Below are 22,759 nucleotides of genomic sequence, written 5' to 3' on the forward strand. Positions count from 1 at the left end.
ATCCGTTTTCCCGTGTTCTGCCTCTGATGCTGCAGCTTCTATGCATCTGATTGTCTCTTCCTCTCCTGAATCTGATCAGAGCTCCTTCATTTATTGTTTCAGGTAATAATCATTTATGTTAGAACACAGACAAACCAGTTTCTAATATATTTTAAACTCTATAGATATTTCTCAAAGAATATGGAATTTGTTATACCTATTAAGAAGAACTTTTAGTCTATGTGTGAGCCTTCAATTCAGTCTTGATTCCTGACAAGTGACTAGACAAGTCTACAGTTTTCTCAGCAAGATTTTTGGAAGTGGTTTTCAGTGACTTCTTTCCTAACACTGAGAGAGAAGAAATACCCCAATTCACTCAGCTGGCTTCATACCAAAAATGGGATTAGAACTCAGTCTCCTGGTTTTTAGCTAGCTGCCTTAACCACTAGATCAAATTGGCTCTTGTGAATGATTGTAGATAATGGAAAATATTTGAGTTTTGTCTATATGTAATGAAATGAGGTGGTAAATACAAAGGATTAATGTAGACAGGTAAAATTTTAAATTACAGAAATATACTGTACTATACCTTCTGAGATTTAGATTGGCCAATTATATACCAGGCTGCCTGTTAGAATTATATTCTTATTGCACAATCTGAGCACATTTACACAGAAGTAGTCCTACTACGGTCAATGGGACTTACTTGATGGTAAGAGTATATATAGAATGATAGACATGAGCATTCTTTGTATTTTGGGGCACGTAGAGAACTGGGAATGTTTGGAGGATATTAGAATAGTAGTATCTGGTTTACATTTGCAGAAGTTTCTACAGTTTCTCTCTGCCCTTCTTATACTTTAAAATTGTAGCCTGGATCATGTCCTAAATCAGTCTTTCATAACCAGTTATCCGCCAGTTGTGCTGGAATCACTTTTGTAATTCTTAGTCAGGCAAAGATGGACATTCTAAGAGTTGAACCTTGTAGAGGGAGTAACAGCCTGGAAAATGATGCTTTCAGTAATAAATATGTACATTGTTATACTTTTGTTTTTACAGCATACTTTAATCCCCCTCTTAATACTGAGGTAATTGTTCATGTTTGAGTACATATTTTAAAACAACATAAATGGGAATTGGTTCAAATGAAAATGTGAAACAATTTTACAAACTTGCTGTAATAACAAAATCCCATTCTAGTAGACTGAATAGACAATGTAAAGCTTTATGCAATCTTACTAAATAAGCAATGAATTGACATTACTTTTTAATAAGGCAGACCGCTTTTTCCAACAGAAATTACACTGCTAAACAGCTAGTATTCATCTAATTCTCTCACATATGACAGTAGCGTACTTTGGTGAATTAAACACATGACACTGGGTCAACAAAGATTGTGGTTTTTCTTGCTTGCCTGACTTTATCATAACCAGAAACATAGCAATATTAGAAGCCTGCAATGTTTGTAAACACACAGAAAAGCATTTGCTATACAGTTTACACTCATACATATATACATACAAATAAATATACCAGGGATAAAATAACCCAAGCTTCCACTTCATAACAAGCCTCTTTCAACATTTGAACATTACTTCCAGCCTTGCTTGATCAGATTGGATTGGAAGACTATGCAGACAACTCCAATTTTTCTGAAATGTTAATATGCATATTATTTGTTTGTTTGTTTAGTATTTTTAAAAATAACTTAAAGCAGCAAACATACCTAATATTCCTTCCTCCTCTTATTTTCCCCACAACAACTATGTGAGGTGGGGTTTGGGCTGACTGAGAGTGAATGGCCCCAAATCCCCACGCCACTTTTATGCTTAAATTGGGATTAGAACTGAAAAACTGCTGTTTTCTAGCCTAGTTCCTGAACCACAAGACTAAACTGGTTCTTTTTGGTTCTACTGTTACATTTCACTGACATATTATACCCTTCTTATATATTGCAAGTATTATTTTCTCTTTGTTACTTTTTTCCACAGCTATTTTTACTCCCTGTCTTAATATATAGTACTTGATCTCTATGGATACAATATTAAAGGCAACAAAAACTATATAGAGAATCAGAGGAATTGTGATAAATTCTTGCCTCTTCTGCTGGGAAATGGGTGAGTGAATTAGATCTCACATTTAGACACAGCTTTGAAAAACCTCTTATGGAAGAGCAATAGGAGTTATTGGATATGGAACCACAGTTCATTTGCTTATTTACTCCCTCTGTCTACCCATACACATAGACACAGTGGTGGGATTCAGCCAGTTCGCACCACTTCAGCAGAACTGGTATCTATTTTTTTTTGTTGTTGTTGCCCAGGCCCAGAATGGACAGCATCCACACAGAGAACCGGTTGTTCACATATTTGAATCCCACCACTGCATAGGCACCATATTCATGCAGGAATACAGAGAGTTTCTTTGTCCCTCTTACTCAAGAGACACCTTGTTGTTCTCCCTTCCTTACTGTTACTAATGGTTGCAAATACAGGTAATCCTCGACATACAACAGTTCATTTATGTTCAAAGTTACAGTGGGATTGAAAAAAAGTGTCTTATGACTGTTTTCCACACTTATGACGGTTGCAGCAAAACTCTGGTCATGTGATCAACATTTGGATGCTCAGCAGCTGGCTCCTATTCATGACGGGGTCATGTGATCATCTTCTGTGACCTTCTCACAAGCAAAATCAATGGGGAAGCCAGATTCACTTAACAACTGTGTTACTAACTTAACAACACAGTGGTTCACTTAACAAGTGTGGCAAAAATGGGGCAAAACTCACTTAAACATTTCATTTAACAACAGAAATGTTGGGCTCAATTGTGGTCATAAGTCGAGGACTATCTGTTCACTGGGTGTTGCTGGGTCCATGTCATAAGGGAAGCTGGAAGATTGATATATACTGTATCTATTTCCTGGTAATCATTGCAGCAAGCAAAGCACTGTAATCAGCTGACTGTCAATATCATATTTTCTGGATCTGACAGCTGATTTGGCATATGACTATAGGCCCAGTAATGCAAAATAAAGACAGGGTGTTGATCGCAGGGAGCTCATCAACACTTTTATAGTGGCCTCTTTGTTTGGGTAAATTAGTCATATCTTTTAGGGGAAACTTTACAAGGGTTTAGAAATATAATAGCGCTCTTCAAATTCATGAAAAGACATCACACAAAATATGATTAAAACCAATTTACATCTTTCCGGAATACAGGACATAGAATAATGGATTTAATTACAGGAAACCAGAATTATAGATTCTGGTTGCATCTTAGGGAAAAAAAGTTCCTAACAATAGACAAAATACTGAGGGAGATGGTGGATTCCCACATCTCACTGGAGATGTTCGAGCAGAGGATAAAATAGTATCTTTTGAGTTATCTTTAATTTAGATTCCCTCAATGAAAATGATATTTAATTCACTGGCTTAAATGGCCTCGTCCTAATTTTTAATTTGAAATGCATAAGTACTGCAGTTAGAAAGCACAGCCTTAGGTATATTCCTACTTATATAAAAAATGTCTAAATAGAAAACTACTTACTAAAAATGGGGACATCATTGGAAAAATGAACAAAGCAGAAAAAGTGGAATCTAGAGTGTACAAAATAGATTGGGGAGGGCAATACTCAGTGATACCACATTTTCAAGTTAAAGATGTGCCTAATTTAGTATATATTGTCATGCAATATACGATTTTTTCTGGTCTACATTATTCTAGCATTTATAGGTGGCTTGCTGAAAATTGCAATGTTCTGTCTCAGCCTGCCATGATTAATAATAAAATTCACTTTACATCTAAGAAAAAGTGAACTTGCTTTTTCACAGGATGTTCAAAAGACAAATCCTTTGCAACATGTTCTTTATTTTTCCTTTGTCAACCTGAATCCTTCAAAAACTGAACGAGGATGGAAGATGCCTACAATTTAGGACGATGTTAACACAATTGAAGAAGACTGAAGGAAATGAATGCAAATATAGATTGTCCTCAGGAATACAACTTCACTTCTTAAACAAATCAGAAGTCAGTATGTCAGAATAATGTATTAAGTTTCAATAAAAATCCTTTTTCTTTAAGCATCCTTCTGGGATGATGTTACTCTTTAGGGACCACACTTATTACTTTTTTTAAAAAAAGAAACTCTTTTAGACAATGATGATGATGATGATTATGTTGTTAATGCTTTCTTTATATTCTGAAATTTTGTCTGAAATTTGCTTTTTTCATTTAAACTTTCTTCATTTGTGTTCATAATGGTACATTCTGTGAGCATTCTAAGCTTCTTGCGATTTTTCCCAAAAATATTTTTGTAACATGAATGACCAAACAGAAAGACCTCTTTTTCTGGCCTTTGGAGGTCCTTTGACCAAAACTCTACAGTAGGCATAAAGCCCAGTTCTTGAGAATTCCCTCCTCAGTCTCCATATCTCATGTAGCTCATAACTTCTGAACTCCTAGAAAGGTTAGGCATTGTTGTTGGTTATTAAAAAGTTGTGTATCCTCTGATTAATATAAATGATATTTCTTTTTCCAAAGTTGCTAATAACTACTTTGGGCAGATTCTACACAGAACATATTCCCTACTTAATTTTATGTTATATTCCATGCAATTTCTTGTGATATAGCTATGTCCATCACTAAATTGCCCTCCTACTTGACAGCATTGTTTCAGAGTGACAAGATGAGAAATTTCTACTATACATGTACAATAGAATTTGATATATTTATATATGTATGTATGTCTCTGTGTGTGCATATGTATGCTTGCTTGCACAGTGAATGAAAACTGCAATTGTCTATTCTGAAAATAACTGGCATGTCGAGATATAAAGCGTGTCCATTCATTTTTCAGGCAGCTTGTTTTATATATGTATCCTCCTATAGATTAATATTCTGTTCGAACCTAACAGTTTTAATAAATTTCATTCATGCTCATTGGTTTTAAAAATAAGTGAAAAATAATTGAGGCTGTAGTAGAATGTAGATCAATTTATGCTAACAGAAAGTAACATATACAGGAATAAAGAGAGAAATGCAGGTGGAACTCCTATTATATACCACAACTCCTACAATTATATTTGACTTTGTTTAATTGCCTATAAAATTGGGGCTTTAAAGTCAGTCTGTTTGAAATTTAGAAAATTGAATATCTTGGAAGAGTAAATAATACAATGCTCTATAGATGGAAAACATCAATAAAATGGGCCAAAAATAGCTTTTTGGTTTTCAATTTGAAATCAGTAGAAGATGGATACAACAGAACTATATAGATGAATAATAAACCAAAATAGATGGACGGACAAATTAAGTACTTTTTATCTTTAAAATATTTTATTCATTGCAATAAGTATCAACATTTAATTATTGCATTTTCATGAAATGTTGCTTATGCAAATAAATAATTGCTTTACCTGCTTGGTCTTTAAGTATTTTTGATATAACAACAGGCACTTTATGCTCAGCACCACCCTGAAAGAGATTATAAAAATAAAATTGGTTTTATGCACTATAAGTTACAAAACAATATAATTATAAAATTATGCATACCTTTATACTTAAGCCCAAGCCGCCAATTGGTTGTCTACGAAGTTTAACGGTTCTGTGCTTTAAAAAATGGTAGAAAAAATAAATTTAGGTGAAAATACAATATTAGATCTATGCTTAAGAAATTTATCAATATACTTTAGTTTATACAAATACTTGATTTAGAAAGGAGAGAAATATGGCATTTAATCAATACTAGTCTCAGTATACCAAAAGAGTTTTCTAGATTATTGATCGGTCAAAGGCGATGGTGTGGTGGTCTGCAAGCTAGATGAGAGATTCTAACGTGAGCATGATTGTTGTCAAACTGGTTACGCTACACATTGGCCAAAACTGACTGGTGTCATGTCCTTCCATTTATCAAGGAATTTCCATGTGGAGCAGGTATGATTATGGCCAACAATCCAGTCTATTCTTCTTATATATTACTAAAAAAAATTATATAAAACCCTCTGTTGACCAAAACTATGAAGGGCAAAGGAGGTCAACATATATGAATTTGTTGGGTAACAATCATAGCTTATTAAATTGCTATGTTTATAGAGTAGTGTGAGCCAATTGTTAAATTCTGGGGAATTCCGCAAACCAACTGACAGCAAAGCTGAACTACTAAATAATGCCTAGTGTGTTGATTACCTGTTCTGGGGGTAGCAACATGGCAGCAGCAATGAAGATGGCAAACATTTACCAGTGCAGCACTGATTTTATTCAACTGTTGTGACTCATCGGGAGTCATCTTTCTTAACACCTGACCACACCTGGAATACTGCATCCAGTTTTGGTCAACACATTACAAAAAAGATGTTGAGACTTTGGAAAAAGTGCAAAGAAGAGCAACTAAGATGATTAAAGGCCTGGAGACAAAAACATATGAACAATGGTTGCAGGATTTGGGTTTGGCCAGTCTAGAGAAAAGAAGGACTGGGGGGGGGGCATGATAGCAGTATTCCAGTATTTGAGAGATTGCCACAAAGAGGAGGGGGTCAATTTATTTTTCAAAGCACCAGAGGGAAGGACAAAAAACAATGGATGGAAACCAATCAAGGAGAGAAGCAACCTGGAATTAAGGAGAAACTTTCTAACAGTGAAGACAATTAACCACTGGAAGAGCTTGCCATCAGAAGTTGTGGATGCTTCATCACTGGAGGTTTTTTAAGAAGAGACTGGACAGTTACTTGTCTGAAATTGCTTGAGCAGGGGGTTGGACTAGAAGAGGTCCCTTCCAGCTCTATTCTCTAATTCTGAGAATGAATGAATCAACTGAGGCTATTCAACATGGGTGGCCATATATGTCTTTTAAACGCATAAATGGATAATTATGATGTAAGAGAAGTAAATGGCAAAAAAATAACATTGACTGAAAGGAAAGAAAGAAAATATATACAATGCACATATACAAAATGAACAGATGGTGGAAAGAGGTACAGATCTGAATGAAAGGTCTGATTTTACAGAATGGAATTAATAAAGGAGGAAAAGAAAAGCAGTGAAATCAAAGAAAGAAAAAAATTAAAGGGTTTGAAAAAAGTATGACTGGTGTCATCTAGACAGTTGTGCATGCTTATGAAAGTAGGAATTCATACATTTGTGCGAATTTTATATTACGCCCCAGTAAATGGCAAAAATGAAAGAAACCAGGGATGAGGTTTTTGAAAAAAAGAAGAAAGTGAACAGGTGACATGAATAGATGGAAAACGAAAAGGGTGTGTGTGGACTAGACAAGAGAGCATGGGCAAAGATATCTGGCTATTCAGAAACCGAAAAATGAAAGGGAATGTTGACTTTACTAATTTCAGTAATTATCTGCTTAGAAACATTTGTTTAAACATAATATGTCTCTATGCATACACATGGAAAAGGAAAGCACAGAAAAGCATAGCTCATTTTATTGCTTATGATGAAAAATCGAGGAAAATTAGTGAAATTAATATTGTCCAAACATGCACTTCCCCGTCTTAGTTTTGCCTCTGCTGCTTGCACTAACTCTGCAACTTGAAAAGTTACTCTTTGTCTTGCTGGAGTTTTACTATCAACAAATATTACATGTGTCCCCAAATTTTTCACTCTTCTCCCTAAACTTCCAAGAAGTTATTCTTGATATGCTCCCTCTTCCAGCTCCCTTGCTCAAGAGGAAAGCTGGTGGGTTATTTGACAAACTTTGTTTCAAGTGCTGCTACTTAATGCCAAGTCTATCAGCAAATCTGTTCTCATCCATAATTGGATTGTGGATGACTGAGCAGACCTGATTTGCATCCTCAAACCTGAGTGGGCGAAGGGGAGAACCCAACATTGCAACTGGGTTCACTTGATGAGATCCTCAAAGAGAGAGACGGGTTATTTAAAGAAAAAAGGTAGTGTATGAATTGATGATACTTGGTGGAATCAAGAATAGTTTGTAAGGATAGAAAAGGATGGAGAAGTACAGTGAACAATGGTAGAAATTAATTTTACTTTCTTTTTTTCTGATGTTATTAATCTTTTTTTCCTTATTATTTCTTACTTATTTGCATTTGCATCATGTTTCTCCAAAAATGAATAGGATGCTAGGTATGTCTGTATGCTAAAGGGAACGAATTATAATCTCTGTTCAGTGCTTGAACTATAGAATGTTTTATAACAGAAAGTGCTGTTCAAGTACTTGTCTACTGAAGGTTTTTTTTTTTTGATGCTCCATTGAGAGTTCAAACTGTTTCTCTATTCACAAAATTGAATGGGAGCTTAATATATCATTCAGAGACATTAAATATAATATGCCAACTACGTCTCATTAAAAGAGAAAGACTTGTGATATGAATACTAGGGTAACACAGAAGCGTCAATTTGATGAATACATTTTTTTCTTAAACATTTTTCTTGGCCTTAAACTGTTGAAGAATTAAAAATGCAGATATTGTTTCCAATGAAAACTCGTACTTGACTCTTTCTGCTTGCAATCTTTTACACACCGGATTTAAGTTTTCAGTCTAGATCAGTCTTCTATCACTTCCAGTTGACTGTTCTCCAGTGAACTGGTGTTCTTTTCATTTAATCCAGTGGTTCTCAACCTGTGGGTCGGGACCATTTGGGGTTGAATGACCATTTCACGGGGGTCGCCAAACAATGCAGTCCGCCATTTTTCCCCCCTTTTCCTTAGCTGTGCTACTCCCTTTTATTCTATTGGCTTTTGAAAGCCAATAGAATAGACTCTCTTGAATAGAGTCTAATTCTATTGGCTTTCAAAAGCCAATAGGAATTGTCCAGGCTGTCTCTGCCCTGCTGAGCCTGCCAAAAGTCCCATTCTGCAAACGGTGCTGCACCAATTGAGTAGTCCTCGACTTACGACTGGTTAAGTAGTCCTCGACTTACGACTGGTTAGGGGTCGCAGCATTAAAAAGGTTGAGAACCACTGATTTAATCCATTTCTTATGGCTAATTTCTTAGTATTTTTTGAAGAAAATACATGCAATAAAAATCATTATGGACTGTTCCTATACAATCTAGTTCATGTATAATAGCATCTTGCATTTTTGAGACTTTATTCATCCTCAATTTTCTTGAAATTTGACCTAATAATAGAAGATGAAGTGACTCATTTTATTTATTGACATTAAATATCATAAATTTAGCAAAACGCTGAGTCCAGTTCTACCCACAATGCCATTTCTCATCACTAAGAACAGACACCGTTAGTTAGATCAAGATTATTTTTAATACAGCAGATGAGACATATTCCTCAGAAATTCCCTGAGGATAGGCTCCAGCACAAGTCCAAAAGGTGTTTTGTGCTATTTGTGCTTTTTAGAAGTTTGCAAACCATTTTTAGAAGTTTATTTTGTTTCCAAGGAACTTCCATAAGTCTAACTAATTATATAGATACTTGTGACAAGTTTAATACACTTCATACGATTTTATACAGGTGAACTTGCATTCATATAATTGGACAAGCCATTGCGCTCTTCCCTTTTGCGTGTCGTCAAAGGGGTAGAATTTATTTGCAGGATGTGATGGCTACAAAGGGCAATAGGCAGAAACTTTGAACATTGGAACAACATTGTAACCCATCTCATTGCATATGAAAAGAAATGGACAAGATCAGCTTAGAAAAACAATTCTTTAAATTTTAAATAATATTTTGATTTTACATTGACAAAGCAAGGACCACTATGCATAATCAGTTCTGTACCCTGTATTCACTTATAAAACAAGAAACATATCAATATAATTATGTTCTCTTGGATCATAGTCAACTTTTTTCCAAATCAGACTCCTATGAAATCAGTGAATTTTTCATACAAAGCAAAAACATCTATAAATCTCCTGTATATATAAAAATTTGGAGACTGTCCATCACCGTCACAGAGCAATTCTGAACAGTCTACAATTAAAACATTTTAAATAATTTTGTTGTATATTTAGAGCTAACCACTTGTTTATTTTTTACAATGAATAATGATTTTTGTAATTGAAGAAACATTTTTGAAGGCTCTTAAATAATATCTTATTTTTCAGTTTGTGTATTCCTTGATCAGAGTCCTTTAGTTTGGTGTTTTCTAAACTTTTTTCATCTCAGAACACCCTCCCACTTTTAAAAATTATGGAGGACCTCACAAACTTTTCCTTTGTATTGGTTATATTTGTTGATATTTTATCATATTAAAGATTAAAACTGAAACATTCACTGCTTCTACTTCTTCTCATGATTATTTGATGGTATTTTAATACTGTATTATTATTTCAACATAGGCGGACTAATTTAAAAAACACTGCTTCTGACTATTCAGATGAGAACCATAAAGGATGAAGTTGGGTTGTCAGATCAGTCAGGTTGATCAGTCTTTATGAAACTTTGACATGTGTCAATGTCTGAATAAGAATTTGGAGCCCGTATATAAATTTTCCATAGATAGATAGATAGATAGATAGACAGACAGACAGACAGACAGACAGACAGACAGACAGACAGACAGACAGACAGACTCAAGATTAGGCAAAATATATGATCACTTTTCCTACATTCCCTTTTATATTGGAATTTAGCAAAGGGATTATATTTGGGCCTGTATATATATATCTTGAGTGTTTTTTAATGCACCCTGTAGGCCCAAATATCGGAGGAAGAAATCTCCTCCCCTGGTCTCTTCCCTCCCTGATACAGCTGACAAAGTGAGAAAGAGCCTGTGGCCTACAGGTCAATACAGTTGACTAATGTGCAACCAGCCTAGGTTCGAATCTCAGAAGGGTATGTCTGGCTGATGAGAGCTAATCAGCTCGAAATAGCTATCCCAATCCCTTAATTCTTTGTTAGCAACCCAAAAATTTAGGAGACAGATATATATGTATATAGGGAGTATATACAGGAAGTTTTTCAGACAGACCAGTCTGATTGATTACACCTTGGCATTTTTACTGCTATACTGCAGTTCTACTTTTTACAATTTCTTTTGCCTAGCAGGCTCAAGTCGCTACTGCAAAACATTTACTTAATTCTTTAACATTTTGTCAAGAAAAAAAGAAATCTGGATTTGTAAATATATATGTATGTATGTATGTATATGTATGTGCTCCAATCAGAGCATAGCCAAGCTCCTAACCAATCAGAACACACCTCCACCCAATCAGAACACAGCCAGGCTCTCACCCAATCAATTCATACCCCCACTGGCAGTTAAAAGGAAGAAGCAGCTACAATCACACATTGCTTCTAGAAGCATGAAGCCGAAAACACCAGCCTGAAGATGACGAATGAGACTTCGTCAAAATGTCGCCAAGACACTTCCAATTTGACATGTATACACGTGTATACACATGTGTATACACATACACACACACACACACACACATAGTTTGTATTATTGGTTAAGCTTTATGGAAAAATAGAAGTAAAAAAGTTAAATAACAAAATGTAGGTGGAAAGTGAAGAACTCTCACAGCATACTGTATATGCAAAATAACCTACCTCAGAATTATTACAGCTTTTATGAATGTTAAACAGGAACTTAATTCTCTTTGTGCACTTGAAACAGAATATTAATTGAATTATATAAAATAAAGATACTGGGAGCAAGTGGGAAGAACTTACAAGCCTTTTGGCAGAAACATTTAAAATAATATAATATTATGCCATCTCTCTCTCTCTTTTTCTCTCTTTGTAGTTATAGAATGCTAAGTCAGATTAAGAAACCAGGACGATCTCCACCCTCTTTCTCTTCTGGAAGTAGATACAAACTTGTCTCTTCCAGATGGCCTTTGAGGATTAATTGTAACCAGCAATACCAAATAATTGCTAGTTTAATTTTAGCCATTTTCTTAATATTGAAATTGGAAATTAGGTTGTGGCTTTTATTGATTTTAATGCTGACTTGCACAGCATTATACTACATTTATACTGTAAATTCTTTACACAGCCTAGAGTCTGCTACATTTCTCACAATGCATGAGAAATAAAATACATTCAATCTGTGAAATGTTTCACTTAATTGTGCCTGTAGAAGTATGCCTTTGCATGTACAAACTGTGCATTCCTTAGAGTTACTAGTGATCACTATGGCTGGGTGCATGCAATACATTTGGCCCTAAAGAGAAAGGAGTCCCTGTGGATTTTCTCCACCAGTCATAGCCAACTTTAGGGAGCAGTTCTCATCTCTGTTTCAAGATCCACTGAGCCAGTGCTATCCAAAAATGTTTCCACAGTCACATAGCTAGCATTACGTCCTGGAGTGCTGTTACCTTTCCACCAAAAATGATACCTATTTATCTACTCACATTTGAAAGCTTTTGAACTGCTGCATTGGTGGGAGATAAGACAAGGATGGGAGTTCACCCATTGTGCAGCGCTCTGGCCTCGAACCTTGCCTGTGGGCTTTCCAGCTGGCAAACCCAGAGTCTTAACCACTGAGCATTCGCACTGCTCCCACTTTATTCCTAACCCCTGGTTTATTTATTTATCATTTAGAAATCACCCATTTTCTTACATAAACATATTCTGAGCAATCTACAATATACATAAAAATATAAAAGTTATCTATAATTATTACAGTTAAAAACAAAAATAAAATAATTTAAAAGATGGCAAGGGGCTTCAGGGTTCTGTGGACCCCAAGCAAGTAAGCAGAGCCAGGTCTTTGAGCATTTTTACAAAAGGCCAGGGGAGTCTGCTACCTCTGGAATGGATGGAAAAGGTGGTCTGATGTATGCCTGGGTAGTGGGGGTGTCAATGTAGGAACAAAAAAGTTTCTTCTGCAAGCCAGGAAGATATGTTTTTAGGGCTCTGCAATATGTACACTGATTTCCCTCTCACAGACATAGATATTTCAATATGTTGTAAAAATCAGTACCAATCAATGAAGCTTTGTCAAAGGCTCTAGTACTACAGACACTATCTCTGCAATTCAAATGCTTATGGAGAAACACCGAGAAAAGCCACATTTGGCTTTTCTCGATCTTGAAAAAGTATTTGGACATGTTCCGCATCAGTTAATCTGGTATGTGCTATATGACCATGGTGTACCTGAGAACTGATAACATGGTCCAGATGCTGTATACAAATACCAACAGTTTCAGTAGCTTTCCTGTGAAAGTTGCTGTTCATTCTCATCATGGATACTATCATAAAAGAACTGCAACAAGACATTTCCTGAATGCTCTATGATGATGATGATGATGATGATGATGTCATCCCCGCAGCTACCACCAGAGAATAACTGCAGCTATATGTACAAACTGCCTGTGCCAATTGTCCCTGTGCCTCAACATCAAAAAGACTGAATATCTAGATTCCAGTGAGCACTGCCACTGTACAAGTCAGCAATGAAGATCTAGTGAAGACCAACACCTTCTGTTTCCTAAGATCCCATCAGAAAAATGATGACAGTAACAAAGACCAAGACTCCACAAGAGTGAGCAAAGCATGGTTATGGTGGAAGAAGATCACTGGTGTGCTTTGTGATTGACAGATGCCAATCTATCCAAAATTGAAGGTGTATAAAACAATAAAGTGCCCAACAGCTCTACATGGTGTTGAGTACTGACCAGTCACCAAATGTGTTGAGTGCACTTTACACACCATAGAGATGTGCAAGGTTCATCGATTGTCAGATTTTTTTTCCCTTGACCATGTCAGCAATGATACAGTTTGGAAGCAAATGGGCACCACACCAATACTGGAGAAAATATGGGAGAAATGCCTGTATGGCCATGTTCTACAAGCAGCACCCCATATTTCCTTCCACTTTAAACAGATGGCAAGAGCCTGTTTGAAAGGACAAAGCAAAGATGGCAAGATACAATAAATGCGGATTTTAAAACTGCTCATTTGGACCTGGATGCTACATTTGATCATGCAAGATGGTGCTTGTTGACCCGAAAAGCAGACCCTGCACCTGTGGGAAAAATACTAGGATGAGGATGATGAAGAAAAAGACACAGATGCTTCAGAAGAAAGACATAACTGAGACATTTTCTGTTATTTATTTGTGTACATCTTTATGTGCATGCACGTGCACATTTATATATTCTGGGTACTCTTGATGAAATAATTCTTTTACTGGCATGGCACAATTATATCATCATAATCCAGGCAGTAAACCTGGGCAAGGAAAAATTAATTAACATTCCATCTTACTTCAATATACAAGTTCATTGACATCTGTGAGGTCTAACCTAGGAAATGCAAGGCAGTTTCTGTATTATCAGTTGCCTTTAGTTGCCTACACTAGAACATCTTTGTCTGTGATAACAGATATTTGGAAGTCTTGAGGTACAGAACATTTGTATAACAAAAAAATAAATATGCTTCTATATAAAAACAAGGTTATCAGTTGAGTTTTTATAATGTTGCAGAGCTTTGGAGCATGCCCATTACTTGGAATGATTGATGTAACATAATTTAACATTTAAGCTTTTCCTTATTTGTAAAGAGAATGCAAAAGTAAGAAATCTTTTAATGCTATTTGTGAATGACCAGTCAATTCACCAATTTTGGTTGTGCCATCTTACACTATGGGGTTATTTTATCGGGTTTCCCTTCTCTTCAGCAAAGCAGAAGAGCAAGACGTTTATAAGGAAAGTACCTAAAAAGCACAATGACCCATGTATCTCACATTTAATCATTACTTATATTTGTTTAGTCTTCTTGCTAAGACTCAACACCGACTTGATTGCACATAATCAATCACTTATATCACCTCTAGCTCAAAAAAGAACAAATAATGTATTGCAACTGGATTTAGTTCAAGTCCCATTTTGTGGAAGTGAGTGACGGAGCAAATCCTCTGTTCTTCAAGCAACCTGTAGTATTTTATCGGAGAGGGAGGGGGCAGATTTTTGTAACACCTTCATTTTTTTTCCTCTAAATTTGGCTAAAGTATTTGGGGTTATAAGTTACAGATTCTCTATTTGTTTTCCCGAGGATCTTGTGTTCTTTCATCAGGTTTTTGTTTCCTGAATAGCGCTTAATGTCTTGTGCTAGGAACATGGAGGTCCAGTTTCTAGTGCACTGTCAGCTCACTAGGTGATGTTGCACTCTCCATTTCTCTCAGGCCAATATCTCATAAGATTTGCACAGGAAAAAACGAAGGAGGGTTTCCAATGCATGCCCTCTTGAGCTTCTGAACGAAAGGCAGGATATAACTCTAATAAGCAGAACACAGTGGTGGTTTCTTTCTGATTTAGCAAGCCATGATTAAAGCAAAGCTTATTTAACATAAGGTGTGAAAACAGCCTAGACCAGAGGTCCCCAACCTTTTGGGCACCAGGGACCAGTTCCGTGGAGAGAGGTTTTTCCACGGACCGGAGAGTGTGTGTTTTTGTGGGCTGCCTGCATCTCAAGGATGAGGCTTTGCTTGTTTGTGGGGCCTGATTGCGGGAATGCAGTGGCCCGATACTGGTCTGCGGACCGGGAGTTGGGGACCTCTAGCCTAGACCCTTCTAAATGTGCTGTAGTCAGAAATATCTTAATATAACATTTAACCTTAAACAACTCTCACCATCTCTTTTTTTAAATGTAGGATAAGCTGTCTTCAAATTGAGATTCTATTGAGTTTTATAAATAGTAGATTGTAGTTAATCAGTATTATTTTCAGACAGTAGTACTAGAAGGCAGGATACATAGTCCATTAGACATGTTCAACAAAAATACATTCTTATCTTAACAACTTTATTTAAATTTACTTTTCTGTTTTCACGCATTTCTTCTCCTACAGTATTACCTCATTTAATAAATATATATTTCAGTTACCATCAGGAACAAAAAATAACTATTGTGAACCATGATAGGCATAAGAAGCCAAAGCAGAAAAATGTTAGTGAAATTTAAACTTTCATGGAGAGAATTTTTCCAAATGTGGTATCAAAAATTTTAACGTGGGTATGGATGTGGTTTTTTAATATGTAATCCGAAAACATACAACTGCTCTCTCAAACTATAGGGAATATTTATGGATATTTGAACTACCACAAAATCTTGTAGAAAATGTGCCTAAACACGGAATTTGAAAAACAGAATAGAGTTTGGTATGACCAAACAAGTTCAAGGAAGTAACAGTCATTTTTTTCTAGTTGCATATTAACTTAAGTCCCTAAAATGTCTATTTCTAAGAACGTTATGATGTTTTTAGAACTTAGATTCTTGTAAGTACCTTGCAGAAACTCTTCTTCTGGTACAATTTAAAACAAAGGAACAACAAAATACAGATTTACAATATTGCCAGTCAACTTGAATCTACACACCAAAAGTTTCCAAGTGTTGTTCATGGGCTCGATTATTTATCCTCATAGCTGGAAATGGAAGTTCCAGCCTGTAGAGAGCTTTGGAACATATCCATTACTTGTGATGACTGATGTAACAGAATTTAACATTTAATATTGCCTGAATTTTGAGGTCTGAACGGTTTTGCTGTAATATATGAGTTTTGAAATATTCTGTGCAAATCAGCTCTATTTTTATTAATAATTTAAACTTCCCTGCATAGTTTATACAAGCTGGAAACATTAATGACATGCTACCTTATTTTATCTGTTGGTAATAATCATATTCCTTTTGGCTACATTATTGAACACACACACACACACTACAAACATAAGTCTTCTGCTGTGTCCTATTTCATTTTTCCCCTCTCTGCGTTAGTCATTATTCTTTCATAAGTTATGGGGGGAAAGTTTAGGTTTTTTGTATTAATTATATTGACTTTTTTAAATAAGAAAAAAGTAGCTTTGCAATATTTTTATAAGATTGCTTCCTTCCGCCCCCCCCCCAAAAGCCCAAAGTGATTTTTGTTTTGTCAGTATTATAACAGAAAATCCCTGTGGCTATGATGAAGACCCTACTTACCCTATCATAACAGATGGTGCAACAATTTGCACTCTAAACAGCTGTTTCAGGTGCATCCTCTGTCTGCAACTAGCTAAAGTTGATGAGTTCTTTCCTGGAATTATGTGGCTGCCCTCTGTAACTGCCAAGTGGTCTTGAGAAATGATAGTCCTATCATTTTAAGCTTTAAGGCAGGGGTCTTCAAACTTGACCCTTTTATGACTTGTGGATTTCAACTCCCAGAATTCCTCAGCCAGCATGCCTTATGATGTTTGCCAACAAGTTAGATATAGGACAGTAGTAGATTTAAATAAGTTATAGATGATAATCTTTACACATCCATGAACTCTAAACCTAGACTCTGGATTAAGACTAACCATTCCTGAGAGGCTCCAAAAGATTATGGAAAAAAAGCTCAAGCTGTTCTCAGATCTGTACTTACAAACTACAAAAAATTCTGCATGCAAAGTCTGGATATAATCATTGTGACAATTCATGTTTTGTTCCAGAAACGCTATCCAAAAGTAGCCCAATTATGTAATAATTATTAAAGCATGTATCCTCTTTGAATAATTCCTTTACCTTCAGAATATAGTATAACTAATCTACCTGCTGGCAAAGCAGCTAGTCCATTTCCAGGAAACTTTAAAGAGGATAGTTCAACCTTTCTTTAAGAGTCTGAGAGTTTATAAGACAAAATCTGACAAGCAAGACCAGGTCACCTAAAAACAAGGGACTCCTAGTTGAAATATCTCAAATCTTTACAAAAGTTTTTTTTTTTAATCACTATGAGATTCTCTCTGCTGTCAGTTAGAATCTTGACAAATCCAGGACAAAAATCCAGTAAAAACAACTTCAAAAATCAATGTTCTGTTCTAAAAACAGACAACTTTCCTTACTAGAATTATTTGGATAAGTTTATCACCTGACTGACCTACATACATAATACCTTGTTCAATATTGGATTTGATGCAATGAAACTATACTTATCTAGGGTAATAAGTGAAATAAAGTGAAAAGGGTAAAAAATAACAACAGGAAGGAAAATGGTAGACGAAACTCATAAAATTATGAAAGCAACTAAAACTATATAGCAAGAATTTGCTGAATAAGAATAGAAAGGATAAGAAAAGCATCTTTGTAATGAAAGGGAAGCAAAAAAGACGTCATATCATGAAGGGAATGAGATGCTTCATAGAATGACAATAACAATGAAATAACATTCAAACAAAAACTTTTTGGACTTTTTATTGTAAAAGAGACATTTTTTTAAAGTTATGGCTGTTTCTCTCCCTTATGTTTTCTGTTGCTGTTCTACAAATACCAGCTTTGTTGCTGGAACCATGGGGATGAATAAATCATGTTCAAACAGACAATTCATCAGCCATTTTTGCACTGCATCAACTAACCTGTCCTGCATGTTAGTTTTCCAGGAAGATCTGACATTTTAAATGACAATTCCCACAATACAAAGCAGTATGGGAATTCTCGGGATTACCATCCAAAATATTTAAGAGCACTAAATTAATCTATCACATGTCTAATAGCTACAAATGGAAATGTATTTTTGTTATTCTTTTCAAATAATAAACCTTTAGTTTCTCTTTGTACAATTTGTTATAATGACATCAATTTGAAATTAGCATTTTTAGAATTAGAAATTTTGAAAATTACTTTCAGGAAGTTTTGAAATAACAGTAATTTCAATATTGATGACAATAATGATAAGAGCTAATTTGGTCTAAATTAAAGCATCAAGCTAGAAACTTGCAAACTGTGATTTGTGCTCCTGCTTTAGGCATGAAAGTCAGCTAGATTACTTTGGGGCAGTCATTCTCCCTCAGCCCACCTCACCCCACAGGATTGTTGTGGCAGGGAAAATAGGAAGGAGTACTAGGTGTGTTCCCCATCTTGAGTTATTTATAAAAATAATAACAGTGGGATAAAAAAAAATCTAAAATAAATAAAAGCCCACCATAAGATTTGAAGCACAAAGTTATAGAAGCACTTACATTTGCATTGGGAACACTTCCACTAACACAGATGACATCTTGTTTTTGAATTGTTAGTACCTCTTTTGAAAGCTTCAGTCGGATTTCATAGGCATTTTCAGATATTTCATCATATAGCAAAGCAATTCCAGTTTTTGTCTGTAAAGTAAAATAATATCAGAGATCAAAATGACAGACTTGTGAGCATGTGTCTTTTCAAAATGATACATTCTTTTACACTGCCCTCTAAAATCATTTATTAAACCAATTCTTAAGGCCTCTTCTTAAAAATCTCCACTGATGGAGCGCCCACGATTTCTGGAGGCAAGTTGTTCCACTGGTTAATTGTCCCCACTATCAGGAAGTTTCTCCTTAATTCCAGGTTGCTTCTCTCCTTGATCAGTTTCCAACCGTTGTTTCTTTTCCTGCCCTCTGGTGCTTTGGTAAATAAGATGACCCCCTCTTCTTGGTGGCAGCCCCTCAAATACTGGAAAACTGCTATCATGTCTCCCCTATTTCTTCTTTTCTTTAGACTAGCCAAACCCAAGTCCTGCAGCTGTAGTTCATATGTTTTAATCTGCAGGTCTTTGATCATCTTAGTTGTCTCTCCTACTGATTTTCCCCCCAAGAATTCTACTTTGGATTACAAAGTCCATAGCATCCCCCATCTGCAGCACCACCCTCCTTCCTGCAGTCTCTGCTGACCCACCCAAGGCCTTGGCCGGCCTCCCCACAACACCCCCTGTGCTCCTGCCTCTTCCCATTTAACAACTCACACTTCCTGGGATTACAATGGCAATCAGGACTGCTGTTGCTAAGCAATGCAGTTACATGATGTCACATTTCAAGACTGCACTGCTTAGCAATGGCACTGCTGGTCCCAAATGCCACCATAACCTGAGAACCTCTATTATCTTTGGGCAGCACAAGAATAATATACTTGATCCCACTTCCTTCAGGATTCTACAAAACTAGTACAGAGGTTTGACCTTAGATTTAAAAACATTTCTCCAATCAAATGTTTTTTTTTATTTAGTATAAAAGTCAAACTCTGGGGGGGGAAGCATATCTGAATTAAAATTGAAAATAAACATTGCATTAAATTTTCTAAAGTAGGACTGAATGGATAACATTTCAATATTATGCAGGAAATCAGTAGGAAACAAGAAGACTTCTGACCCAGTATTCATTTTTTATCTATCATTATATTGAACATACAAGTAGAAATGTCAGGTATCAGCAAAGGAGGTAACAAAGTAATAAAAATTATTGCATGCTTTTTGATTTAGATAAAGTATACTATAAACTTGAATTATGGAACATTTTACGTGAATTATGGAGTTGAAGGTTGGTTGATGAATGTGATAAGAGTAGTATATAATGGAAATAAAGCATGCAGGTGATATTAGCTCAATGCCAAGCCAGAAGCATAAAAAAGATATGTAAGATCCCCTTTGTTATTTAACTAGATAGCCCATGACCAATTGGGCCAACCTTTCAAGGATATTTCCTTACTTAAATAGAGAAAATCTCTCTCTCTCTCTCTCTCTCTCTCTCTCTCTCTCTCTCTCTCTCTCTCTCCCCTCATTTTGAGTCATTTTGAATATTTAGTTTCTTTAAAAATCCTCAAAACAGTTTATAAGAGATTGAAAATTCATAAAATAAATAATAATCTGCAGGTGTTTCATGTTGGCAAATAACCATGCACTGTCTTGTGGTCAATAAATAATGGTAGGATGCATCTCCTACTGAAGCAGGGAAATAGCTCACAATGGATTTGGTGTCCAAACTGAGATAAAGAGGTTTTCTTTATGTCCTAGCCGATTCCAGGCTTCTGAAAGGAGATATTTCATTTATATATGAACACAAGGGGAGGGGGAATACCTTCTCAAATATAATCAAAAGTAGAGCTATACTTTCATCAGAATGAAACTATAATATGCCCTCATCTTTTATGTGGACAAGCTATGCTTTGATGTAGCTTTAGAATAACGAACAACCATGTCTTCTTAATTTGAAGGTACTGCTCCTGTAATTTGGGCACACCCTGCAAACAGATAATGAATTAGAAAAGCATGGTTCTGACAATGATGACAATGACTAAGGCAGATAGGCAAGCTCAAAGAGATTACTGGTAATGGCTTTGGAAGAGTCACAGGTTACTAAAAGGAATATGTCAAAATCCTGCACATTTTTCTATACATCACAGGGCACCAACTCAGCAGCATTTAATTAACTAACTGCTTTTATCCCTAGAGAGCCAATGTAGTTTTCTAATTAAGATATTGGACTAGTATCAGGAAGATCCAAACTCAAGTGTACTTTCAGTCATAAAAATCCATAGGGTCTTCTTTCAGCCCAACTACCCAGCACTGTTGATGGAAAAAGGAGTAGTACCATATACATTGCTGTTGCTCCTGAATTTAAAAAGTGTAATTGAAAAGCTCTGATTATCTCATCTGGCACTTTCTATGCAGAGACAATCATGACAGAGGGGAAGGGAGGGAAATAGTAAGAGTGGAGGGAGAGATTTAAAAACACCAACAGGAGGCTGGAAGGGAAGGAAGATGCAATAGTTATCCTAGTCTGAGAAAGAAAGCCAAAAGCTTGCCAGTGTTTTACAATATTTTACAAGCAATTTCAGATTATTTAAGGCATGAAAATGCCCTTCATTTTTTTTAAATCTCACTATGGTGAATGACAGTGGCAGTCTTCAAAATGAAACTCCCACATCAGGAATTGTGCAATGATAAATAATCAATATGAAATAGATTTATTCCATAAAATTGTAAGAAATTGTCATTGTGCTATATGCTATGTAAGTTAAATTAATATGTATATTTATTTCTTCCCTAATCATAGCACCAATGAAACCACTGGGGAAGGTGGGGTTGCACAAATATCATGTTAGGGACTTGTGGTATCAGAATGTGGGATTTTGTTAGAGAATTCTTGACATCAAACTTAATGAGTGTATGTGGAGAGAAATGGTATGACGAAAGCAAGAACAGAAAACTGGAGATCCTTCTAAACTTTTGGCTACTGCAGGATAAGCAGGTGGAAGGTATGTTTAGAGCTTTCAAGAGACAATACTTCAAGAAGATCCTCACTTTCCTTGAAATGGCCAGGCATCTCCAAAACTCTTGGGTTAGTAGATTCTGGAAGGAGGGGGACATTGTAGAGGGTATATAGGATGCAGGAATCTGTAACTACAGCTGTTTTAATAAAAGTAGCTTTGTTATCATGTTTGCAAACTTTTCCTCTATACAGCCATATAATATGCTTCATTTGTTACTTATATCAAGTTTCTCAACTAAAAGGCTTACAGTATTAAAAAACAGCCCCAGGTTATAATACAGGCATTAATGTTAATGATATTAGCCTTGGAACAGGAGTGATTAACAGCTGGTTCTCAATCTGTGTGATCTTAATCATGAGAAAGTAAGCAGTAAAGGCTTGTTTAATTACGGTAAACACAGTGTGTCACCAGCTAATTAGATATGATTGATTATTGCTAACTTCATTCTCTGCTCAAATTTAGAAGCAAACATTTGAATTCAATAATAAATGCTCAGAATGAACTTTAAGAATGTCACTTTGAGTATGTACAGTAGAGAAAAATATATTAAAAATAAAAAAAAATGTCAACAATGTTGAACAGATCAAGGATGTGCCAAAACAGGTTCAATGATATTCAGGTATAAACCCTGTCAGGTAATAATGACCTTAAAGGAAACATATGGGGTCATAGGTGCCGTTTACCCCACATATATTGTTTAATGCCAGCTATGGAGTCCATACTTGCTTATTCAATGCATCTGGTTCCTCATCCATTCTCCCAGGCAGGAAGTCCCTGCATGTGATGGAATATAATCCTGACTGGCAGGAGGAGGTTGTACATTTCAGAGCAACAAGAGACAGCCAAGTTTAGATATGTTGGAGCAGGGGTCTTCAA

General features: G+C 35.8%; 1 protein-coding gene across 6 annotated transcripts in view; it reads right to left on the bottom strand.

Annotated features, from left to right (window-relative positions):
* SNTG2 (syntrophin gamma 2) overlaps positions 1-22,759 on the bottom strand; it is a 173,342-nt gene that overhangs the window by 132,294 nt on the left and 18,289 nt on the right. For 4 of the 6 annotated variants that reach the window (XM_039348071.1, XM_039348075.1, XM_039348072.1 and 1 more), the window contains exons 2-4: positions 18,826-18,963; positions 5,533-5,589; positions 5,397-5,454 (exon numbers count right to left, since the gene is read on the bottom strand). In XM_039348071.1, the coding sequence (XP_039204005.1) occupies positions 5,397-5,454; positions 5,533-5,589; positions 18,826-18,963 (253 nt within the window). The remainder of the gene's footprint in view (positions 1-5,396; positions 5,455-5,532; positions 5,590-18,825; positions 18,964-22,759) is intronic. The other 2 variants (XM_039348073.1, XM_039348074.1) reach the window with 1 other exon arrangement.

This window comes from Crotalus tigris, unplaced genomic scaffold, assembly GCF_016545835.1.
Source record: "Crotalus tigris isolate CLP2741 ecotype Arizona unplaced genomic scaffold, ASM1654583v1 scf7180000018117.651136, whole genome shotgun sequence".
Classification (NCBI taxonomy): Eukaryota; Metazoa; Chordata; class Lepidosauria; order Squamata; family Viperidae; genus Crotalus; species Crotalus tigris.